The sequence below is a fragment of the Amia ocellicauda genome, chromosome 8, assembly GCF_036373705.1.
Source record: "Amia ocellicauda isolate fAmiCal2 chromosome 8, fAmiCal2.hap1, whole genome shotgun sequence".
In the NCBI taxonomy this organism is placed as follows: Eukaryota; Metazoa; Chordata; class Actinopteri; order Amiiformes; family Amiidae; genus Amia; species Amia ocellicauda.
This window is the reverse complement of record NC_089857.1, coordinates 21,198,027-21,214,841: the sequence shown is the minus strand read 5'-3', so window position 1 is coordinate 21,214,841 and position 16,815 is coordinate 21,198,027. Positions and strand designations below refer to the sequence as shown.

Genomic DNA, 16,815 nt, shown 5'->3' with positions numbered 1-16,815 from the left:
CAGAGCTATCACTATTGCAGATGAAGCTATTAGACTTCAAATCCAGGACAATGTTGTCAATTTTATAATCTGAGGCATCTAGAATTTCCACCACTTTTCCACCCGAGAGTTTCATCTTATAGATCTGGGCCTTTTTCAGCCAGTATAAATTCCCCCTCGGCCAGTCCACGTACAGGTCAATAATCCCATTTCCTGCTTCATACAGCTGCTTTGTGGATTTCACAGCACTGTATGGAACTTCAATGACTCCAATACTGAGCCTATCACATGACACCCAGTATAAATGTCCAGATATTGGGTCCAGCTTCACTTTACAAGCTGTAAGGGAACACAAATGCAAAAACTGAGCAAAAGAAAATCTAAGACTTGTTTTGTAGTATCATACAACAAATTAGATATTTTCCAAGCACAACATGTAAAGTGAACATGTTTATATTATTCTCTAATTTGTATTGGATCCCTCTGCCAACCTCTAACACCACCAACATTTGTGATAGTCAATTTTAAAATACTGTTCTTTGATAACCATGCTGGTATAATTTCCTCAAACAAGATAAGCAAAACATGGACTATTCCAGCACCTGAATTTTGAGTACATGATGGAAATTCTCACCCCTCTTTGATGTGGGAATGTATTCTGTTTGATCTTGCTCCACCTTTGTGCACTTCAGCTGCCCGATTCCATTGGTCCAAAACACCAAGTTCTTCCGCCAGTCCATATCAAAGGATGTGATGTTTTCATCAGATATCATGATCTGCCTCTTCACCACACCATTTTTTCCAAACTCCAAAGTATGCAGGTTATTGACTGTTGCATAAGCAACTTTAAATGCTGTGCAATAAAGAAAAGTATTGTACATTTACATCCTGAAAGTGCATGCCAAAGTGTTGCTTTAATTTTGAAGAGACTTACGTTCACAGTCCCCCGAAGCCAAAAGGAAGGTCCCTTCGGGGCATCTGCACAAGTGCTCTACTGGCTTGTCCGGTGAGGGTAGACAGATTGTGCAGGTCGCCTGGGCACATGGAGAGACGTAACCTTAAAAGAAAATGCCATTTAGGAAGAAATGCTAAATCAACATACAAGAGACCCATTTCAAATGTCTGTCATTGACTCTCAATAATGCAGGTTGCATCTTTAACAATAGACCAAGCTCTTAACTGTTCATGGCGTACCTCTTGGCTGTTGTAATTCATGAACGACTGACAACAATGATACAGAAGGCTCCAAAAGGCCTTGCTTTTCCTGTGGTTGGCTCTGGGGCATTTGCCATATTTTCTCCCCATCACTCCAGTAAAACAAGCCCTGGAACGCTGCCAGCCCCAGCATCTCTCCCCTTTTGAAGAAACTCATAAAGGAGTAGCGCCCTGTGCCATCAAACTTGACAGTTTCTACAGACTAAATACAAATGCAAGATCACAGGGAGAAACCATTAGCACAGGGCAAGGAAATCAGACCTGGATAATAAAGGACATACAGGCTTTTCAGAAGATTCATATTCTGGTTAGTTTTTATTCACAAACACCTCATCCTTAACCTCTCATGATTTATAATTTTCAGTATTGTACTATAGCAGCATTATCCCACCAGTATGTTAAAGGTTGTCAACATCCCAACACTCATTTTTGAGTGACTGCTACAGACTGCAGTGACTGCTACAGTGAAACAAAAATATACATGCCATCAAAGCAACTGTTCACTCAATGAAAAAATGTTAAACATTCACGTACCTCTTTATAGTCACTGATCCAGTACAGCCTCTTGGCCGCATAATCCATGGTCAGGCTTCTTGGTGCCTGAGCCGTGACGACAGCCACCGTTCTTCTCTGCGATCCATCCATTCCAGCTGCTTCCAAGCTCATCTGGCTAGATTCTCCTTTGTTCATCCAGAACATCGTGCTTCAAATGGGGGAAAATACAAACCAGTCATTAAAACCAACCTACACGTATAAGAAGCTTAATAGTGTTCTGAAAGGTGTTTAAGAAATCCTTTTCCAATGAAATTGATAGGATTTTAAAAGATCGAATATTTAACCGTAGACTCCATTGTTTCTTCAGAGTTTGAAGACTGAGCATCATTCTAATAGTAGACATCCACACCTTTCTGTGGGTGCCAGGACCAGCTCCTGTGGGTCAATGTTCTTCTGCAGGACGGTGGCATACCCTCTGCCATCTGCTGCCCCCAGGTGTATGGCCTTTGTTTTCTGGTTTGTCCAGTATATCTGACCAGAGAGCCAGTCCACTGCAAGACTATGAACCCCTTTCACACCTGGAAAACAGACAAATACCTGTATCTTTAAAAACAAAGTATTGGAATACATTTTTTTTTCAAAATTAAACTGCCCTTAGGAGGACTTTACTTATTATTATTACTTATTGCTGGAAGTCTTAAGTCTGCTTTAGGAGTGTGAATGTGGACATATTAACACAACCAAGGTTTAAAAAAAAAAAAAAAAAAAAAAAAAAAAAAAAAAGGTGCAAGCAATGCATCCATGGGCAATGTGCCTGTGGCATTTAAATCTTACCAGAATACAGAACTCTGTCTGAATTATTTTCAGCCTTGGAAATGTCTCCTTGGTCATCCACCCAGTAGAGAGACTTCCTAACCAGGTCATATGCTAAAGCCAGGGGAGGATGACTTCTGCTGTCAAGAACTTCATACTCCCCAGTCTGTAGATTCACGATTCCAAGGCTTTTCTCTCTCACGATCAGGATCTGCATGTCGTTTTCTAATTAATCAAAAGCAATTTCCTGTTAATCAAACTGAATTCCAGATAACCAATAGATGCATATAATGGAGTTGATTTTGCAGTTCGTGCATGGTGCTTAAACATTTTAATGGAGCCAGTAACTGAGAAAATGTAGCTTGAACACTGATGTAATTACTCAATCTGCAGTGTAATGAAAGTGTGTTTGATGTAAGGCATTACAGAAAGCACACCTTTCGCGCTGCACACGGTTCCCTGCTCAAGCTGGAACCCGGTGGCACAAGAGCAGCTGAAGGAGCCTGGTGTGTTCTCGCAGAAGTGCAAGCATGGTCCGAAAGCCTGCAGGCATTCATCAATATCTGTAAAAGAGCATTGAGAGCATTTCAAACTGAGGCACGCCTTCCATGGTCTCCAGCCTTTCATGGGCAACCTTGCTTCACATCTGGACCAATGGAGCACCCACCCTCACACACAGTGCCCTTTATGGAGATCTTCCATCCTGCTGGACATGAGCAGACTACGCCCCGAGGGCCGTCTGTGCAATTGTGGCTGCAGGCACCATTGGATACCTTGCATGTTAGACCTAGCAGGGAAAAGAGAAACAACTTGGGCTGTGACAGGACACATGCACAGGGTATTCTTATGTATCTTTAGTTCATATAGACATGTCAGGGAAGTTCAGTTATTCCAGGTTTATGTCTAGATGCATCATGTCTTGACATGCATCATTTCATATCCATATATACAATTTAAATTATGAAAGGGTCACCTCTGTGTAATAAAAGTTACTGATTAAAGTCATCTAGGGCAATTGAGTGCTCCACTTTGTTTTTCTATGTGCTTATCTGGAAAATCTAAACCATAAACCAAGTTACCACAAGTCGCTGGCTCATCCCTCCCATCAGGGCACTGTGCTTGACCATCACATATCGCATCTGCTGCCAGGCACAATCCACTGGAACACCTCATATTTGTCTCTTTACACATCTCTGAATGGAGATAATGTTTACACAGCGCTTTCATTATCTTCACCACTAACTCAAAGCACTTTATAAAGTGTCAAGCTAAAAATTAGACATGTGGAAGTTCCCCCCCCTCAGAATTCCACTAGATCTCCCCCCCAACCCCTCTTCCTCATTTTAAGATCTTCCAGAGCTTAATTAAAGTGACAATTATCATGAATTCAGAGACGAGAACTTTACCACTTGCTTACCACAGTTTTTCTCATCCGAGTTATCAACACAGTCATTCACCCCATTACAAAGCAGCTCTTCAGGAATGCAGATTCTGTTGTCACACTTCCACTCCCCCCCAAGACAGCTCTGGCTGGCCGAGCAATTTAATTTGTCAGAGCCGTCGTTGCACTGAGGCTTGCCATTACAGACTGCTGAAGCATCCATACAGCCAGAACCATCTTTGCAATGAAATTCTCCTTTCTCGCATGCTACCAGAGACAAGGGAGAGGAGCTCATAAATATATCATGCAAGAGAAGGTCATTTCAGAATGTGTGTTGGCAAGATTAAACACATACCACAATCCATTTCGTCAGAGCCATCCAAACAGTCCCCCTGACCATCACATCTCCAAGACTTTGAAATACAAGTCCCGTCATCGCACTGCCATTCACCCAGGCACTGCTGTCCTGAAGCCCAAGATAGATGAAAGATTGTCATTACAATACAGACCAACAACATCATAATAAGGAAAACTACACTAAATACAAAACCCAACTATAGTTCCACTGTGGTAGCTGTGCTTCAGTTGAATGAATCCCTTTATAATGTCGCAGAGAAAAAGATGCATCAGTGAAGCCGACCATTCTGTAGGCAAATGCAACTTATGACCCAGTAATATGCAAACCAGCTCATATAATTTACTGAATGGCTCAATAAGAAGGCCTGCTAAAATCACCTTCTTTGTTATGTTTATGCATTTTCTGCACAGGACACTTCAGAAGATGAAGAAGTAATTGTAATCACTACTGGTGAAATGAATAAAGCCTGTCACAATCCTAACCAAGAAGCTGACACCTGCTAGTTCTCCAGTTGAAGTTACAGAAAGTACCAGCTATTGATTTTTTTGTCTGGTCAACGGTCTACAGAAATGGAAACAAAGGATTAGGCCTTGTATTTCTCATTGAATCTCAGGTGTATGTTATGATGTAATGGGCATTTTCTCATTTCAGGTATTCATTTTTTATTTATTTTTTGCAACACCATATATGCAGCAATCTAAATATACAGATTTCTTATGGAGATACTGTACATAAGCATTATTCTCCCAAGGCACCTTGCTAAAATGTTCCCTCCAATCCATAAATTATACGAAATACGACATATTTCCCCTAACCTGACCCGCTTCAAGACAAAGAGGAGCAATTCACCTGACGACCATCCAAAACGCCACACCGTCAACAGACATAGAAAAAGTTTCAGCTCCATTGTCGGCGCTGGATTTCATCTAGGCCAAACAGAGGAAGCTTCTAGATAAGTCTTTTTTTTATCATTTAACAAGCGATCTTATTAACAAACTCAATTCAAGAATAAATCAGGTGTGCTTAATTGGTAGCGCTACCTGCTGCGCCGTGCAATTAAGGCTGAGAACGTTGTAGCATCGCGGGATTCTGCAAATCTGCGCAGAACTGGGCAGAACTGGGCAGAACTGCGGAACTCTGCGCACCAAGTAGCAAACGTCAAAAGCATAGCCTGCAATTAGGCTGTTTATGATAATTATGAACAACAGGCGGCATCTCCATACTTCCACCTATAAACTAAAATATAACCTGAGTTAAAATAATACAGAAACGTTTGGCAAAGATATTCATGTACAATTACATTCGATGTATGTATTTTAAAACATTGGCATGCGTGTCACATTCGCCAACAGGTCTGTCAGTGAATAGGGACAGAATCCGTGTCTGTGCTCAGTGTACCTTGTGTGCACTGTATGACTGGGTGGGGACGGTCGTCAGGCAAACACAACAGTAGCGCTGTGAAGGCAGCAGCTTTGCACTGCTTTTGCCCTGGATTTGCGCGTTGCAATGGCAGCGATGCATGACCAAGAGTGGAACCACAATCTGCTCAGCTTGCCTCAACACTCCTACGGTGGTAAGTGTATAACTGCTTTTTTATTGATGTACTTTGTTATTTATTTAACGGACGCTAGTCTAAAACTGATTCCGTTTAAGATCATGCATATGCATGGCTGAAGGGGTTGGGATTGAGGGACTAAATGTGTTGGAGGTGCCAGGAGGAAACGGGTGGCATTCTGCACTTGTTTTGGAGATGTGCAAAGTTAAAATGTTTCTGGGGGGAGGAGGTTATCCAACAAATTGGGGAGGTAATGGAACTACATATTGTTGAACCCAGCATTGTGCCTCCTGAATGGAAAAACCCACAAAGATGATGGTCAAGATCATAGACAGGAAAAATGTATAATGGTAACTATAACCACAGCCAAAGGAATTAAGGAATTATTCTAAAACATTGGAAGGATAAAGATCCCACCATATATGCAGAATGACACAAAGCCCTTGCTGAGAGGATATATGAGAGGATGGTATACAGGAGCAATGGCATGATGGAACAATTTGAGTATATATGGGGTCCATTTCACCTCAAAATGAACATTTAAAGATATGCATTTTTAGCATATATTACATAAATTGAATTGTCTGGTGGGGCAGGGGGGGATACAATACAAAATGTGGTACTTATACTGTTTATTTGTTCTGTACAAAAACAACAATACAAATCACAATTCCCCCAAAATATATTTAATTGATATAAGATTTCTCAGAATGAACACAAAGTCATTATTTTTAACAGTAGATGAAAGGTGGGCTATTGCTACCCTGGCAGTGTTTGTTTTGCAGGTTATGTGTATCCATATCTTAGCCGTTATGACCGTTATCAGAAGCAATACATGCTTGACAATGACCTCAGAACCAGAGTAGCTATCTGCACTGTGGAAGAAGCCAAACGTCAACTTGCTGAGAGTTCAGAGCGAGCCACCCAAAGAAATGAGCGTCCGTCCAGGGAGTCTGATCCAGGAGCACGGTCGGCCTCCAATGTGAGTGGTCAAAGAATGTCAGCCACCCCCAAGCAGGTAATCGCACCAAGCGTTGATTAATCTGTAACCTGTTTAATTTGAGAGTTAATTAAACAACAGGAGTTGTTGATACCCAGCTTTGACTTTTTATCTTGATAAAAAATTGCAATTACAAATGCTGGATCAGTATCTATATGTAATGTTCTGGAACACTTTTTAGTTACATTTTAAATATATTCCTTTTCTTTAGTCATAACCTAATTGTATTCACCTTAACTTTCCAACTGTCCTGTTTTTGTTAGATATATAGGTGTCTGTATAACTGACAACCATCCCAGCACATTTAATAAACCCCCCTATATATTAAGTCTTCTACTATAGATCCTTTCTCATTTTCTAATATTTCCCTTTATTACCCTTGAGCCTCAGCCCAGACCAATGACAGCTACAGGGGATGATACCACATGGCCAGGGAAGAGCAACGCTCAGTCAGCCGGGTGTGGAAACTCATCAATGCGTGTTCAACGTCAAACAGCAGTGCAGGAACAAGAGGGCGATGCACTGGGCAGACAAGGCCGAATCATTTATAAGGCACACTCTGGCATTATCCCCAATTATGCCGGCTATGTTCCAGGTGCGGCACATTAATATTGCGTTGTTTAGCTGACATGAGGGAAGGGGGGAATGGGATATTTCAATTTGACCAATTACTTTAAAAAAACTGAAAGGCTTCACTGTGGTTACTGACACCGGTGAATTTGTGTTTCCACCTGCAGGTCAGAGGTTTTCCTATGGGAAGACGTGGGGAGTGAGCACTGTAAACCCTCTATGTATCACAAACCAAAAGCCGTTCCAGTGGACGTCCCTCTTCTGACTGGCCCTCCAGCACTGACCAGTCCAAAGACCAAACCACTCAGGGAAAACAGTCCTCAACACTGAAATTGCTGGCATTGAAAGCGATTCTCACCTGCGCATGTTTCTAGCCATCTCTTATTGCTCTTGTGTTCTTGTTTGTCAGGAAAGGTCCAAGAGCAACTTGCCAAGCCAAAGCTTTATAATCCTAGAAGCTTAACAATTATTCTCAAACACAATAAATATTTAGAGGCTTCTGATTAGAGTTCAAACTGTTAAGAGATTTTAAACAGTAATTCAGTATTTGTCGTTTTTTGTAAAATGTATTTGTATCACTCTCCTGCAAAATGAATTAAGACTGACTTTCTTCTACATAAAAATAAAAAGCATGATTTGGAAAATGACTCAACATGATTTGTTTATTTTTAAACAGAATTACATGGCAAAAGCCTATCATACATGTCTAAAAGTAAGCATACAACCCTATCAGTGAACTTCACAAACAATAGTCATAAAAGGATAGATAAATAGGGGAGAATAAACACAACTGATCAATCTAAAGTCGTATAAATAGTAACAAATGTAAACTTTACATTCCATATAAGAAAGGGATTTTGAACTTTAAGATTAAAAATAATAGACAATCCTTACATAGTTGTGAAGATCTGAACACACCACTCATTTGAAGCTGGCTCTCTACATTCCTTTAAGAAATTGTGAAACTGGATCAGATCAGATCTGTCCTTGTACTCTAACATTCAATATCAGTAAAGCATGTGCCGACGAGGCCAAGAGGACTCTCATTTTAAGCCTTTCTTCTGTTCATATGTTTTCTATTCTGTGCAGGCTATGCAGGAGGTGAGAAGATGTCTGCGCTTGACTACATTTTCTAAAGTAATTAGTAAACATTGTCCTCATTTCAGTGCAAAGGTCAGAGCTGTCAAAAGCAGCAACCATGGCTGATTTGTGCTTTTAAGAGGAGTTTGTTCGAGATCAGTCTGCTTCTTTCAAAGCTGGTCATTGAAGTCTTCATACAGCATCCCTGATGGAGGTGGTGGGTCTACACTCTCAGCGTATGAGGGGAACGGCAGCTGGGAGTTTGGGAAGCGATGTGCTGACTGGTGGAAGGCTGTGAGAAGAGCTTCTGCTGCCAAAGAGGTCCTTGCAGCTGTCTAAGATGAAAATAAACAAACAAGGAATCAAGGGTTGCTTTTCCTTACCATTACAGGCATAGAGACCACCACACAATATAATAATACAGTATAATTATGTTTTAAAAATGTAAGTCTATTATCCATACGACAGCTGTGCAATAATTACATTTTAGGACACTTATTAAATCATCCACAGGTAAAGGCCTGGGACCTGGTTTCCCAGAATTAATGCATCATAATTACATAATATTTTGGTGGAATTAATAACCCTGTGGCCCTCGAGGACTGTAGTTGCAACTTTCCCACACTTTGACACTTTTCTTGCTGATTCCAGAAGAGAAACAATTGTGATTTGTTAAAATCCATAACAGAGTCCCTGCATGTTAAACTGGTTGTTAAATCCTAATCCCTCTCTGTATTTGTATGTTTAGGTATTTCAGATATTTGTGCACATACCAGAGGTGGGTATTTATAAAGGGTCGCGTTGTTGGGGCTGATGGGTGCTGAGCTCTGCATGTCGGCGTCTCTGGCGTTCACGATTCGCAGGTACAGCTCAGCGTTCTCTAGCTGACAGGAGAGAGAACACGCATGTGCTCTAATAAAGCATTCTCGTTTTTTAGATAACTTTGCAGCAGTTTTCATATCATTATTTCTGCCTCCCTTCCTGGCTATTAAAAGAAAAACAAATTGGGAATAAAAAGAGCCCTCAATGAAGGTCTTTGGAAATGAACAAACTTGTTACCTGAGGCACCCCGTTAATTTCCCCTGTCGTCAGGGAGGGTTTCACTGGGAGGATTCGAATGGGCACCTTCCACCGGCCACTGATCACACGATTGTGACTGTCAAAGATGTCGAGCTTCACCCAGCCCCTGGAGACAAGTCGACTCACTTCCTGCCCATAAGGGTCGTAACCCCCAGAGGCCTGTAGCTCGAGGACTAGAGCGATCGTAGGAGAAGGACGCACTCTGGGGGAGGAGGGGGAAATTACAATTCAGTTCAAGGATGCTTAACCTGATATTAAGTTGTGTCTGACATACTGTAATGAATGTTATCTGAGTTTCTACTGAATATTGAATATAAAAAAAATATACTAAAAATAAATAAGTATAAAAGTACTGCACTTTTCAGTTGGATACTGCAACCCTCTGAATTCTTACCTTGGCACAGCCTGTTTAGTTGCGAGTGTCGCCAGGTTTCCTCTCTTGTCGGGTTGGTAGGGAGACAAGCTGGCTGGTTCGCAGTACACCGGAGGCAGTGGGGCTGGGTTGCCCATTTCCTGTGGCCCATTGTATAGCCCAACCACCAACCGACACACTCGGTAGAAGGAATCCAGGCCCAGGAGGAAATCATAAAACACCACAAAGCCGGCTCTGTGGGCAAACACATCTTAATACTGAATAGTGCTCCCACACGGTATTTCTGTCAACATTTTGTAGATATATAATCTTTTCATCAGTTATTTCCTCTGGCAATATGTATGTGAGTATTTTAACAGAATACACATATGTGGACTACAGTAGGAATGTTTTATGTTCAACATCGCTTCCACTGGGTGATCCAAAGAATCGTTTAGTGACAAACTAACCTAACTAACCTTCCTCTGCATGCATTACAAAAATAATATATTGTGTAGAGCAGACTCACACTGGGTCATAAGGTGCCGGGCCCAAACCATCAGCAGATTCAAAGAAATTATTTGCAAGGGTTGGTGTCTGTGATCTCACGTCCTCCTAAATAAACACAGGAAGTATGCCACAGTGTAACAGACTTATTTGAGGTGTGCTTCAGCAATCTATAATCTAGGTAAACATTAACACTTATAACAGATGCATCTGTGATTCTGTGACATGGTTAAGACTGTATTAATTATTCTGCAGAGTCCAATTAATTTATCCTATGATAATGAGGTTTCAACTGTTCAAATACTAACCAGACATATTTTTGACAGCGCTACTTATTTCGGTCAATTATAATTACACATGCAGGTTGCAATTAATTGCTTTGACATTACTTATAATTACAATTAAACCTTTATTAGGCTAATATCAACATTAAAAAAGAGACAGGGTGGCTATTAGGTGAAAATTCAAAATATATTTAAACGACACTGATTTTTAAAAATTAAGAGACCACTTAGCATTGATTTCTGAACTTGGAGTGGTTTCTTAATTTTTTCAAGAGCTGTAAATAGTGAAATAATTTGAATATAGAAAGGTTGTGTATATATTCGATGCTATATATCTTTCTAGAGGCAGAAGGAGGCATTCACAGGCTTCGTACCAGTGGGGGGAGAGGAGAGAGGGACGTCTGTCTGTGTCTGTCCTGCACTGCTGTCGTTTTCATCCTGCGTCTCAGCCGATGGATGTCAATCTCCTGCTTCAACAGGTCGATGTCTGCTCTCATTGCCTTTATTTTCTGGTCAGTGGGTCTGTCTGGGAAAAGGATGTTTTTTAGAGTTTACCATAGAACCTCAGTCCACACTAGCACTGCTTGAATGTCATGACATGATATCAGAAAATAAAACTGCTTAGGTTTAGTATAAAGAAGGCATTTTCAATCTTCAAAATGTCTTCTAGTCATATGTTCTTCTTATGGTGCATCAGCTTAAAGCAGTTATTGTGATGACACTTAGTTAATTCATTTGTGTTCGGGTTTCTACACAGCCATGGTTAACTGAGCTGAGATGTCCAGCAGTGCAAGTGAAATTTAGTTTTTGCTGGAGGTTGGATTTGGTGGGATTGGAGTCAAAGATATGGGAAAGGACTGGCACAAATATCCCTTTGTTGCCTCTGAGAATGTCTCGATAAAGCCTTGATTTCTGTCTAATCTAATCAGATAGGCTGCTCCCAACACAGTTACAACCCCTACTGTCTGCAGTACATACACAAATGAACATAATCTCACAGTTGTATGTGGTTCTGGGCAGCTGAGGCTCCGTCCTCTTCTTCAGCTGGAATTTGGTGATCTCTTCTTCTAGCCGTTGATTTTCTATCTCTATGGTGATGAGGTCCCTGTTCAGGCGGGATTTGATGGCATCATGCCCCCCTGAAATCAGAGCCAGAGGTCAACCCTAAAGCCTTTAAAATAAAGGGGTGTAAGGGACCGATCTGGTACAGTGAGAAGGGAGAGCGCTCACTGTGGTGTTTGCTCCTGTCCTTGGGACGGTGGTTCCAGGACTGTTTTCCCTGCTCTTCCACCTGCAGCGCCTCTTTCAGCAGGTCCTGCAGCTGAGCTAAAATCATCTGGTCATTCCCTCCATTCTGCAGATAGGTCAGGCGTACCGCACTGGAGGATTGAAACACAGCCCACAGGGGGTTGTTTAAGAACTTTTTACCCATCAAAGCTTAGTTCAATAACATAATTTTAATTCCCCGTAATTAAAGAGTGGCATCAAATATACTGACTGTCGAAATGAAGAAATGGCATTGTCTCTACTCAGGCCTGCACAAGGGGAAAGAGACACGGGGACAATGGTGCTACTTTGAAGGAGAGGCATGCAAAAATACTACACACCTGATTTCTGAAGACAGAACACCACCTCCGTAGAAAGGGACGTAGGTCTGGGAGTGAAGCATCTCTTTTTCCTTGTTCTTGGAGGTATACAGTTGTGAATCGCTGTGTCTACTGTGGACTTTATTTCTCCTGTGGAGCAAGACAGGCGCAGTTGACTTTTGCCGTACTTATCCCAACACTCCTAGCTTGTATTACATTTCTGTTCATCACAAGTGTATGTTTACAGTGCTTTTCAAGTGTCACGTATATGCACAGACAAAGGCAAAAATACAGCACACTCAACTTACATTGACTCCTGTTGCACAGCTTGTAACTGTTCCCTCAAGGACTCTAGATGGAGGGCATTTCGTTGCTCTTGAGCTTTCAGTTCCTGAAGCATCTTCTCCACTTCGGACACATTTTTAGTTTGTGCTGCCAGCTCCTGCAATCTGAAGTCAATTTCTGAAGGGAAACCATTGGTATCTTATTCAAACAAAACTGTATAATGTCATAAAAAGCATAATAAAGCATAATAAAAGCATAGCGTTTTTATTTGGAAGCCTTTGATATTAAAGTTCAACTGTATCAGATGATTTATATGTGTAACAGCACAAAGAGAATTGAAAACAATGAAAACACTTCTACATGTCCTTTGAGAAGATACATTTCACCAGATTATTGTGTTTTTTTATTGCACCAAAACCTCTGCACTGCACTGAAGGTACAAGTTACCTTTTCTTTGTTTTTCTAGTTCTCGGTTCTCAGTCACAATATCAGCAACATGTCTCCCATGATTCTCTGCCAAGTGCCTCATTTGTGTCTCACGGGAATGGATCCAGTTCACTCTGGAGCTCTGACCTCCCTAAACAGAGAAAGAAAGAGAGCGTGCCAGTGAGAGAGTAAAGCAGATCGAGAGAACAATAATTGACAATCCAAAGAAAGAACGGAGGAATGAAAAAAAAGAGATTCCACTGCGAAACATTTGACGTGCCCTTTGAACTTATTCTCTCCGACCATTTTCTTCCAGAAGGTTTTTGCGTTATATTGTTGTTGACTTGACAATTCTCTGTGCATATGCATTGTGTTGAAGAATATGTGCAGCTCTGTACTTACTGGGTCACTGGAGGGTTTCAAACTGTGGACAAGCTCTCGAGCTTCGTGCTGGGATTGCCTCTCTCTGTTCTCCATTTCATGAAGCAACTGTCTCTCACGCATCTGATGAAGCTTTCTCTGCCCCTCGCGCCTCTTCTTATAGTCCCTCACTTTCTCCACCTGAATTGAGCATTGAGACATTACAGCTTCCATATTATTGCAAGCTCACCATTAATGGCAGGAGTACAGAATGCATATTAGATAGCATGTTGGGCATCCCTTGAAAAAGTACATATCAATATTATTAGAATTATGTGCTATTAAAAACAGCATCTAAATGATCTAATATCGGTGATATCAGCATGATACACAATGACAGGCTAGCTGAAACAGATAGTGTTTGATTTTCTGCTTGGTATTTTGTTGCAAATGTGTTATCTTTGTCCTGTTTTAATATGTCTGCCTTCTATACATATGATACTATAAATCACCAAATTAATGACAATAACCAAGTCCTTGTCAATCATTTTGTTGATGTTGGCCTGCATATCCTCGCTTGTTATCTTTGACCTGTAAATATTGTTTTTAATTCAGTACACAATGCAGTCACCTAGCAACACAACCCAAACTATCATAAGGCCTAATATCTCTCCACCCGGACTGTAGCAGATGAGTTTAAAATACAAATAAATCATAAATAAATGTAATATAAAAGGTAAAACTCATTGACATACAATTAAGGCAATCTTGAATGAGTTCCAATATATGAGTTAATATAAATTATTATTATTTCATTTAAATATTTTAAACATTATGGAATCTCTGTTGAATATAAATCTATAGTAGTGCAGTGCACACACAACAATTCCTTATATTTTAAGTTAAAACTGAAAAAACAAACAAACAAACAATCAAACAAAAAACTGTACAATTAGTTTAATTACTTTGTGGACATTTTAACATACATTTAAATTAATTCAATACGTAAAACAGACTAATTCAAATTAAAAAACAAAGCCTCATTGAGGAAGATACTGACAAAATACGACATGCACTTCAACACATTCAGCAGTTATACAGTTGAAAAGCCACTCCTCTATGCCAGACCGTCGCAAATGGATCCTTATTAGTTTATTTCTGGTTAGCATGTATCACTGAAACGCACCATGTCCTGCGGGCCGAGGTCTCCTCCGATGCAGAACTTCTCTTCGTGCTTCGCCAGCAGAAGCGCCGACTTGAAAGTCATGTTGCACTTGGAGCAGCTGAAGTGCGACATCGCTGCTGGCAGCTCCAGGACTTTCATTGCAAATCAAACCATGGTTGCAATAGGGTCAGGTGCTCGATGTGTAAGTTGGCATTGATGCAGCCGCTTGTCTCTGATTCATTGAGGGGCACCTGTGCCAGCTGGGTGACAGGACACACAGGACCTCTCAGTGCGGCGCTGCGGACCCTTTGCTGCGGGTTGAAGCCTCCCTGACAACCGGCGACGCTGGAGCGCTGGAGCCTATTGGTAACGGGAGCTGCGAGTCAATGAAGCAGCCCCACCCATATGAGGTGCAGCTCCATTTATTATCCACCAAAGTGCATATATCATATAGCACAACAAATATAAATAATATACCAAAGTGGATATAGATATAGCAGAATATATATCATAAAACAAAGTTTATGCCATAATTCTTTTAAAAAGTAATTTAAAAGTATTTATTTATTTAATGACATACACCCAGGCCTTAGATAAAGCATTTCACAGAAAAAGAAACCTGTCTGCCTTCTTTATCTACTGAAACACCTCATAGCTTTGATTTTCAAGAAGAATGATGTATCATTTTAACCATATGAGATAGGACAGTTCTATTGCAGGATACAATTATTTTCTTTGGACATACTTTTCAATGTTAATTTTCCCATGCAAAACTTTGTATTTAATTAAGACATTATGTTTGATTTTTATTCATAGCCAGTCTTTGGAAATAAAAAATAAAACGTATTCAAAAACATTTGAAAATCATTTCAGATACTAGCAATAAAGTTTAAATTCGGCCACATATGACTTTATCTCCCCCATATGACAATTTGTCTGTCCTAGTACCACACTTTGTTTTTCTTTTCCTTGCTGGGCTTGTATTTGCTTATTAAAGGGGGTATAGTGTAAAAACAGTTTGGGGGCTATCTCCACTGTATGATCAGTTATATAATAATCATAATTCTCATTGTCCTTACCTCCAGTCTAGGGAAACCTCCACCAAGGAAACAGGCTTAGTGGAATAATAATAATAATAATAATAATAATAATAATACATTCATTATCCCTATGCAGCTCTCATTAATCAAGTCTGATCTCTTTCTAAATAAGAGCTATGCATTGAGAGCAGGTGTAGTGAACTTACATGCGGTGCAGCAGCTGATGTCCTGGATTGTAAGATAATATAAAGCCATGCGAGCTTCAAGAGTTGCTTGACTGTATATTGAGTGAACCTGTAGAAAAGTCAGTTGAGCTTAGTACAGGTATGGTGAACAAATGCAGCAACTTAATTGTGTGTTAAAAGCAAATCCCTTAAATTTAACATTTGCCCATTTCTGTTCTGTTCTGTGCATCTAAATGGAAAAGATCTTGCTAACTTTCACTGTGTACATTACTTAAATGGCTTGAGGTAACTACTTCCAGGAATTATGATTGTAACCCCCCCACCACCTGATGATCAGAGGTGTTTGGGCAGAGGGGGTTGTTATTAACAGTACAGACTGCTGTAATATCTGCTACCTTTCTAGGATTGACTCCCACCCTCATAGAAAACCCTTACTTGGATGGTTATAGCTGTAAAACTGTAACATTTATTTTTTTATTTACCCGTTCTATGAAGTGGGATCATTACTGGAGTCAACCATCATCCAATCAGTGCAGTCATGTAGAAGATTTTGTGCAGGGTATACTCTGTCCTGTATTGTCAAGGCATGTCGATTTTTTAGGTTCTGTTAGTGTGGCTATGGGTTCTTGTCCGTTTTTGGAAATGCATTGAAAATGAATCTGTCCTGACGACTGCCCTGCTCCTGCTAAATGGCATCCACTGCACTTCCATTAGAACTGTCAAAACAACACATGGGACAAGTCCTAAGGAAGCAAGCTTTATTTGTAAAAATTAAAAATCTAAACTATTAGTTTACAAATATGCTACTCCATTTCAAAATCATAAAGATGGTCTAGTTCATGTGACATTAGAATAGCATAAATATAACACCACTGCATCCACTAAAGAAAACTTCATATTTATTTATTACCAGGTGATGAGCTGCAAGTATCAGATGCATAATTGTAGTAAAAACAACAAACAAAATTACCCCAGATTAATGTGATCAATAGGTTAACTGAAATGCAAAACTCTAAGCAAATTATTCCACAATACTATTAAAAAAAACATTATGGTTCATATAGCCCTTTCCTTTCTTGTCTTGATCTGAACTTCAACG

General features: G+C 40.3%; 2 protein-coding genes and 1 long non-coding RNA gene across 4 annotated transcripts; 1 reads left to right on the top strand and 2 right to left on the bottom strand.

Annotated features, from left to right (window-relative positions):
• Nucleotides 1–4: 4 nt before the first annotated feature.
• Nucleotides 5–1,015, bottom strand: LOC136755242 (uncharacterized). Its single transcript, XR_010817644.1, has 3 exons — nt 914–1,015; nt 614–832; nt 5–318 (listed from the first exon to the last, which is right to left on the bottom strand). It is a non-coding gene; the product is annotated as an uncharacterized LOC136755242 (long non-coding RNA).
• Nucleotides 1,016–5,144: 4,129 nt separating this feature from the next.
• Nucleotides 5,145–8,013, top strand: LOC136754640 (uncharacterized). Of its 2 annotated transcripts, none has more exons than XM_066710653.1 (4): nt 5,145–5,814; nt 6,582–6,814; nt 7,181–7,391; nt 7,534–8,013. In XM_066710653.1, the coding sequence occupies exons 1-4, from the start codon at nt 5,748–5,750 to the stop codon at nt 7,629–7,631; spliced, it is 609 nt and encodes a 202-aa protein (XP_066566750.1). In that variant the 5' UTR covers nt 5,145–5,747; the 3' UTR covers nt 7,632–8,013. The 2 variants fall into 2 exon arrangements, with proteins under 2 accessions (XP_066566750.1, XP_066566751.1); XM_066710654.1 differs by having other exon boundaries at nt 5,146–5,814; nt 7,187–7,391.
• A 1-nt stretch (nt 8,014) lies between these two features.
• On the bottom strand, nt 8,015–14,842 carry LOC136754637 (coiled-coil domain-containing protein 17). The gene is made up of 13 exons (XM_066710647.1): nt 14,513–14,842; nt 13,369–13,527; nt 12,988–13,117; nt 12,564–12,717; nt 12,277–12,405; nt 11,900–12,048; nt 11,668–11,808; nt 11,044–11,195; nt 10,408–10,493; nt 9,921–10,133; nt 9,506–9,728; nt 9,220–9,330; nt 8,015–8,781 (listed from the first exon to the last, which is right to left on the bottom strand). The coding sequence occupies exons 1-13, from the start codon at nt 14,648–14,650 to the stop codon at nt 8,617–8,619; spliced, it is 1,950 nt and encodes a 649-aa protein (XP_066566744.1). The 5' UTR covers nt 14,651–14,842; the 3' UTR covers nt 8,015–8,616.
• Nucleotides 14,843–16,815: the final 1,973 nt, after the last annotated feature.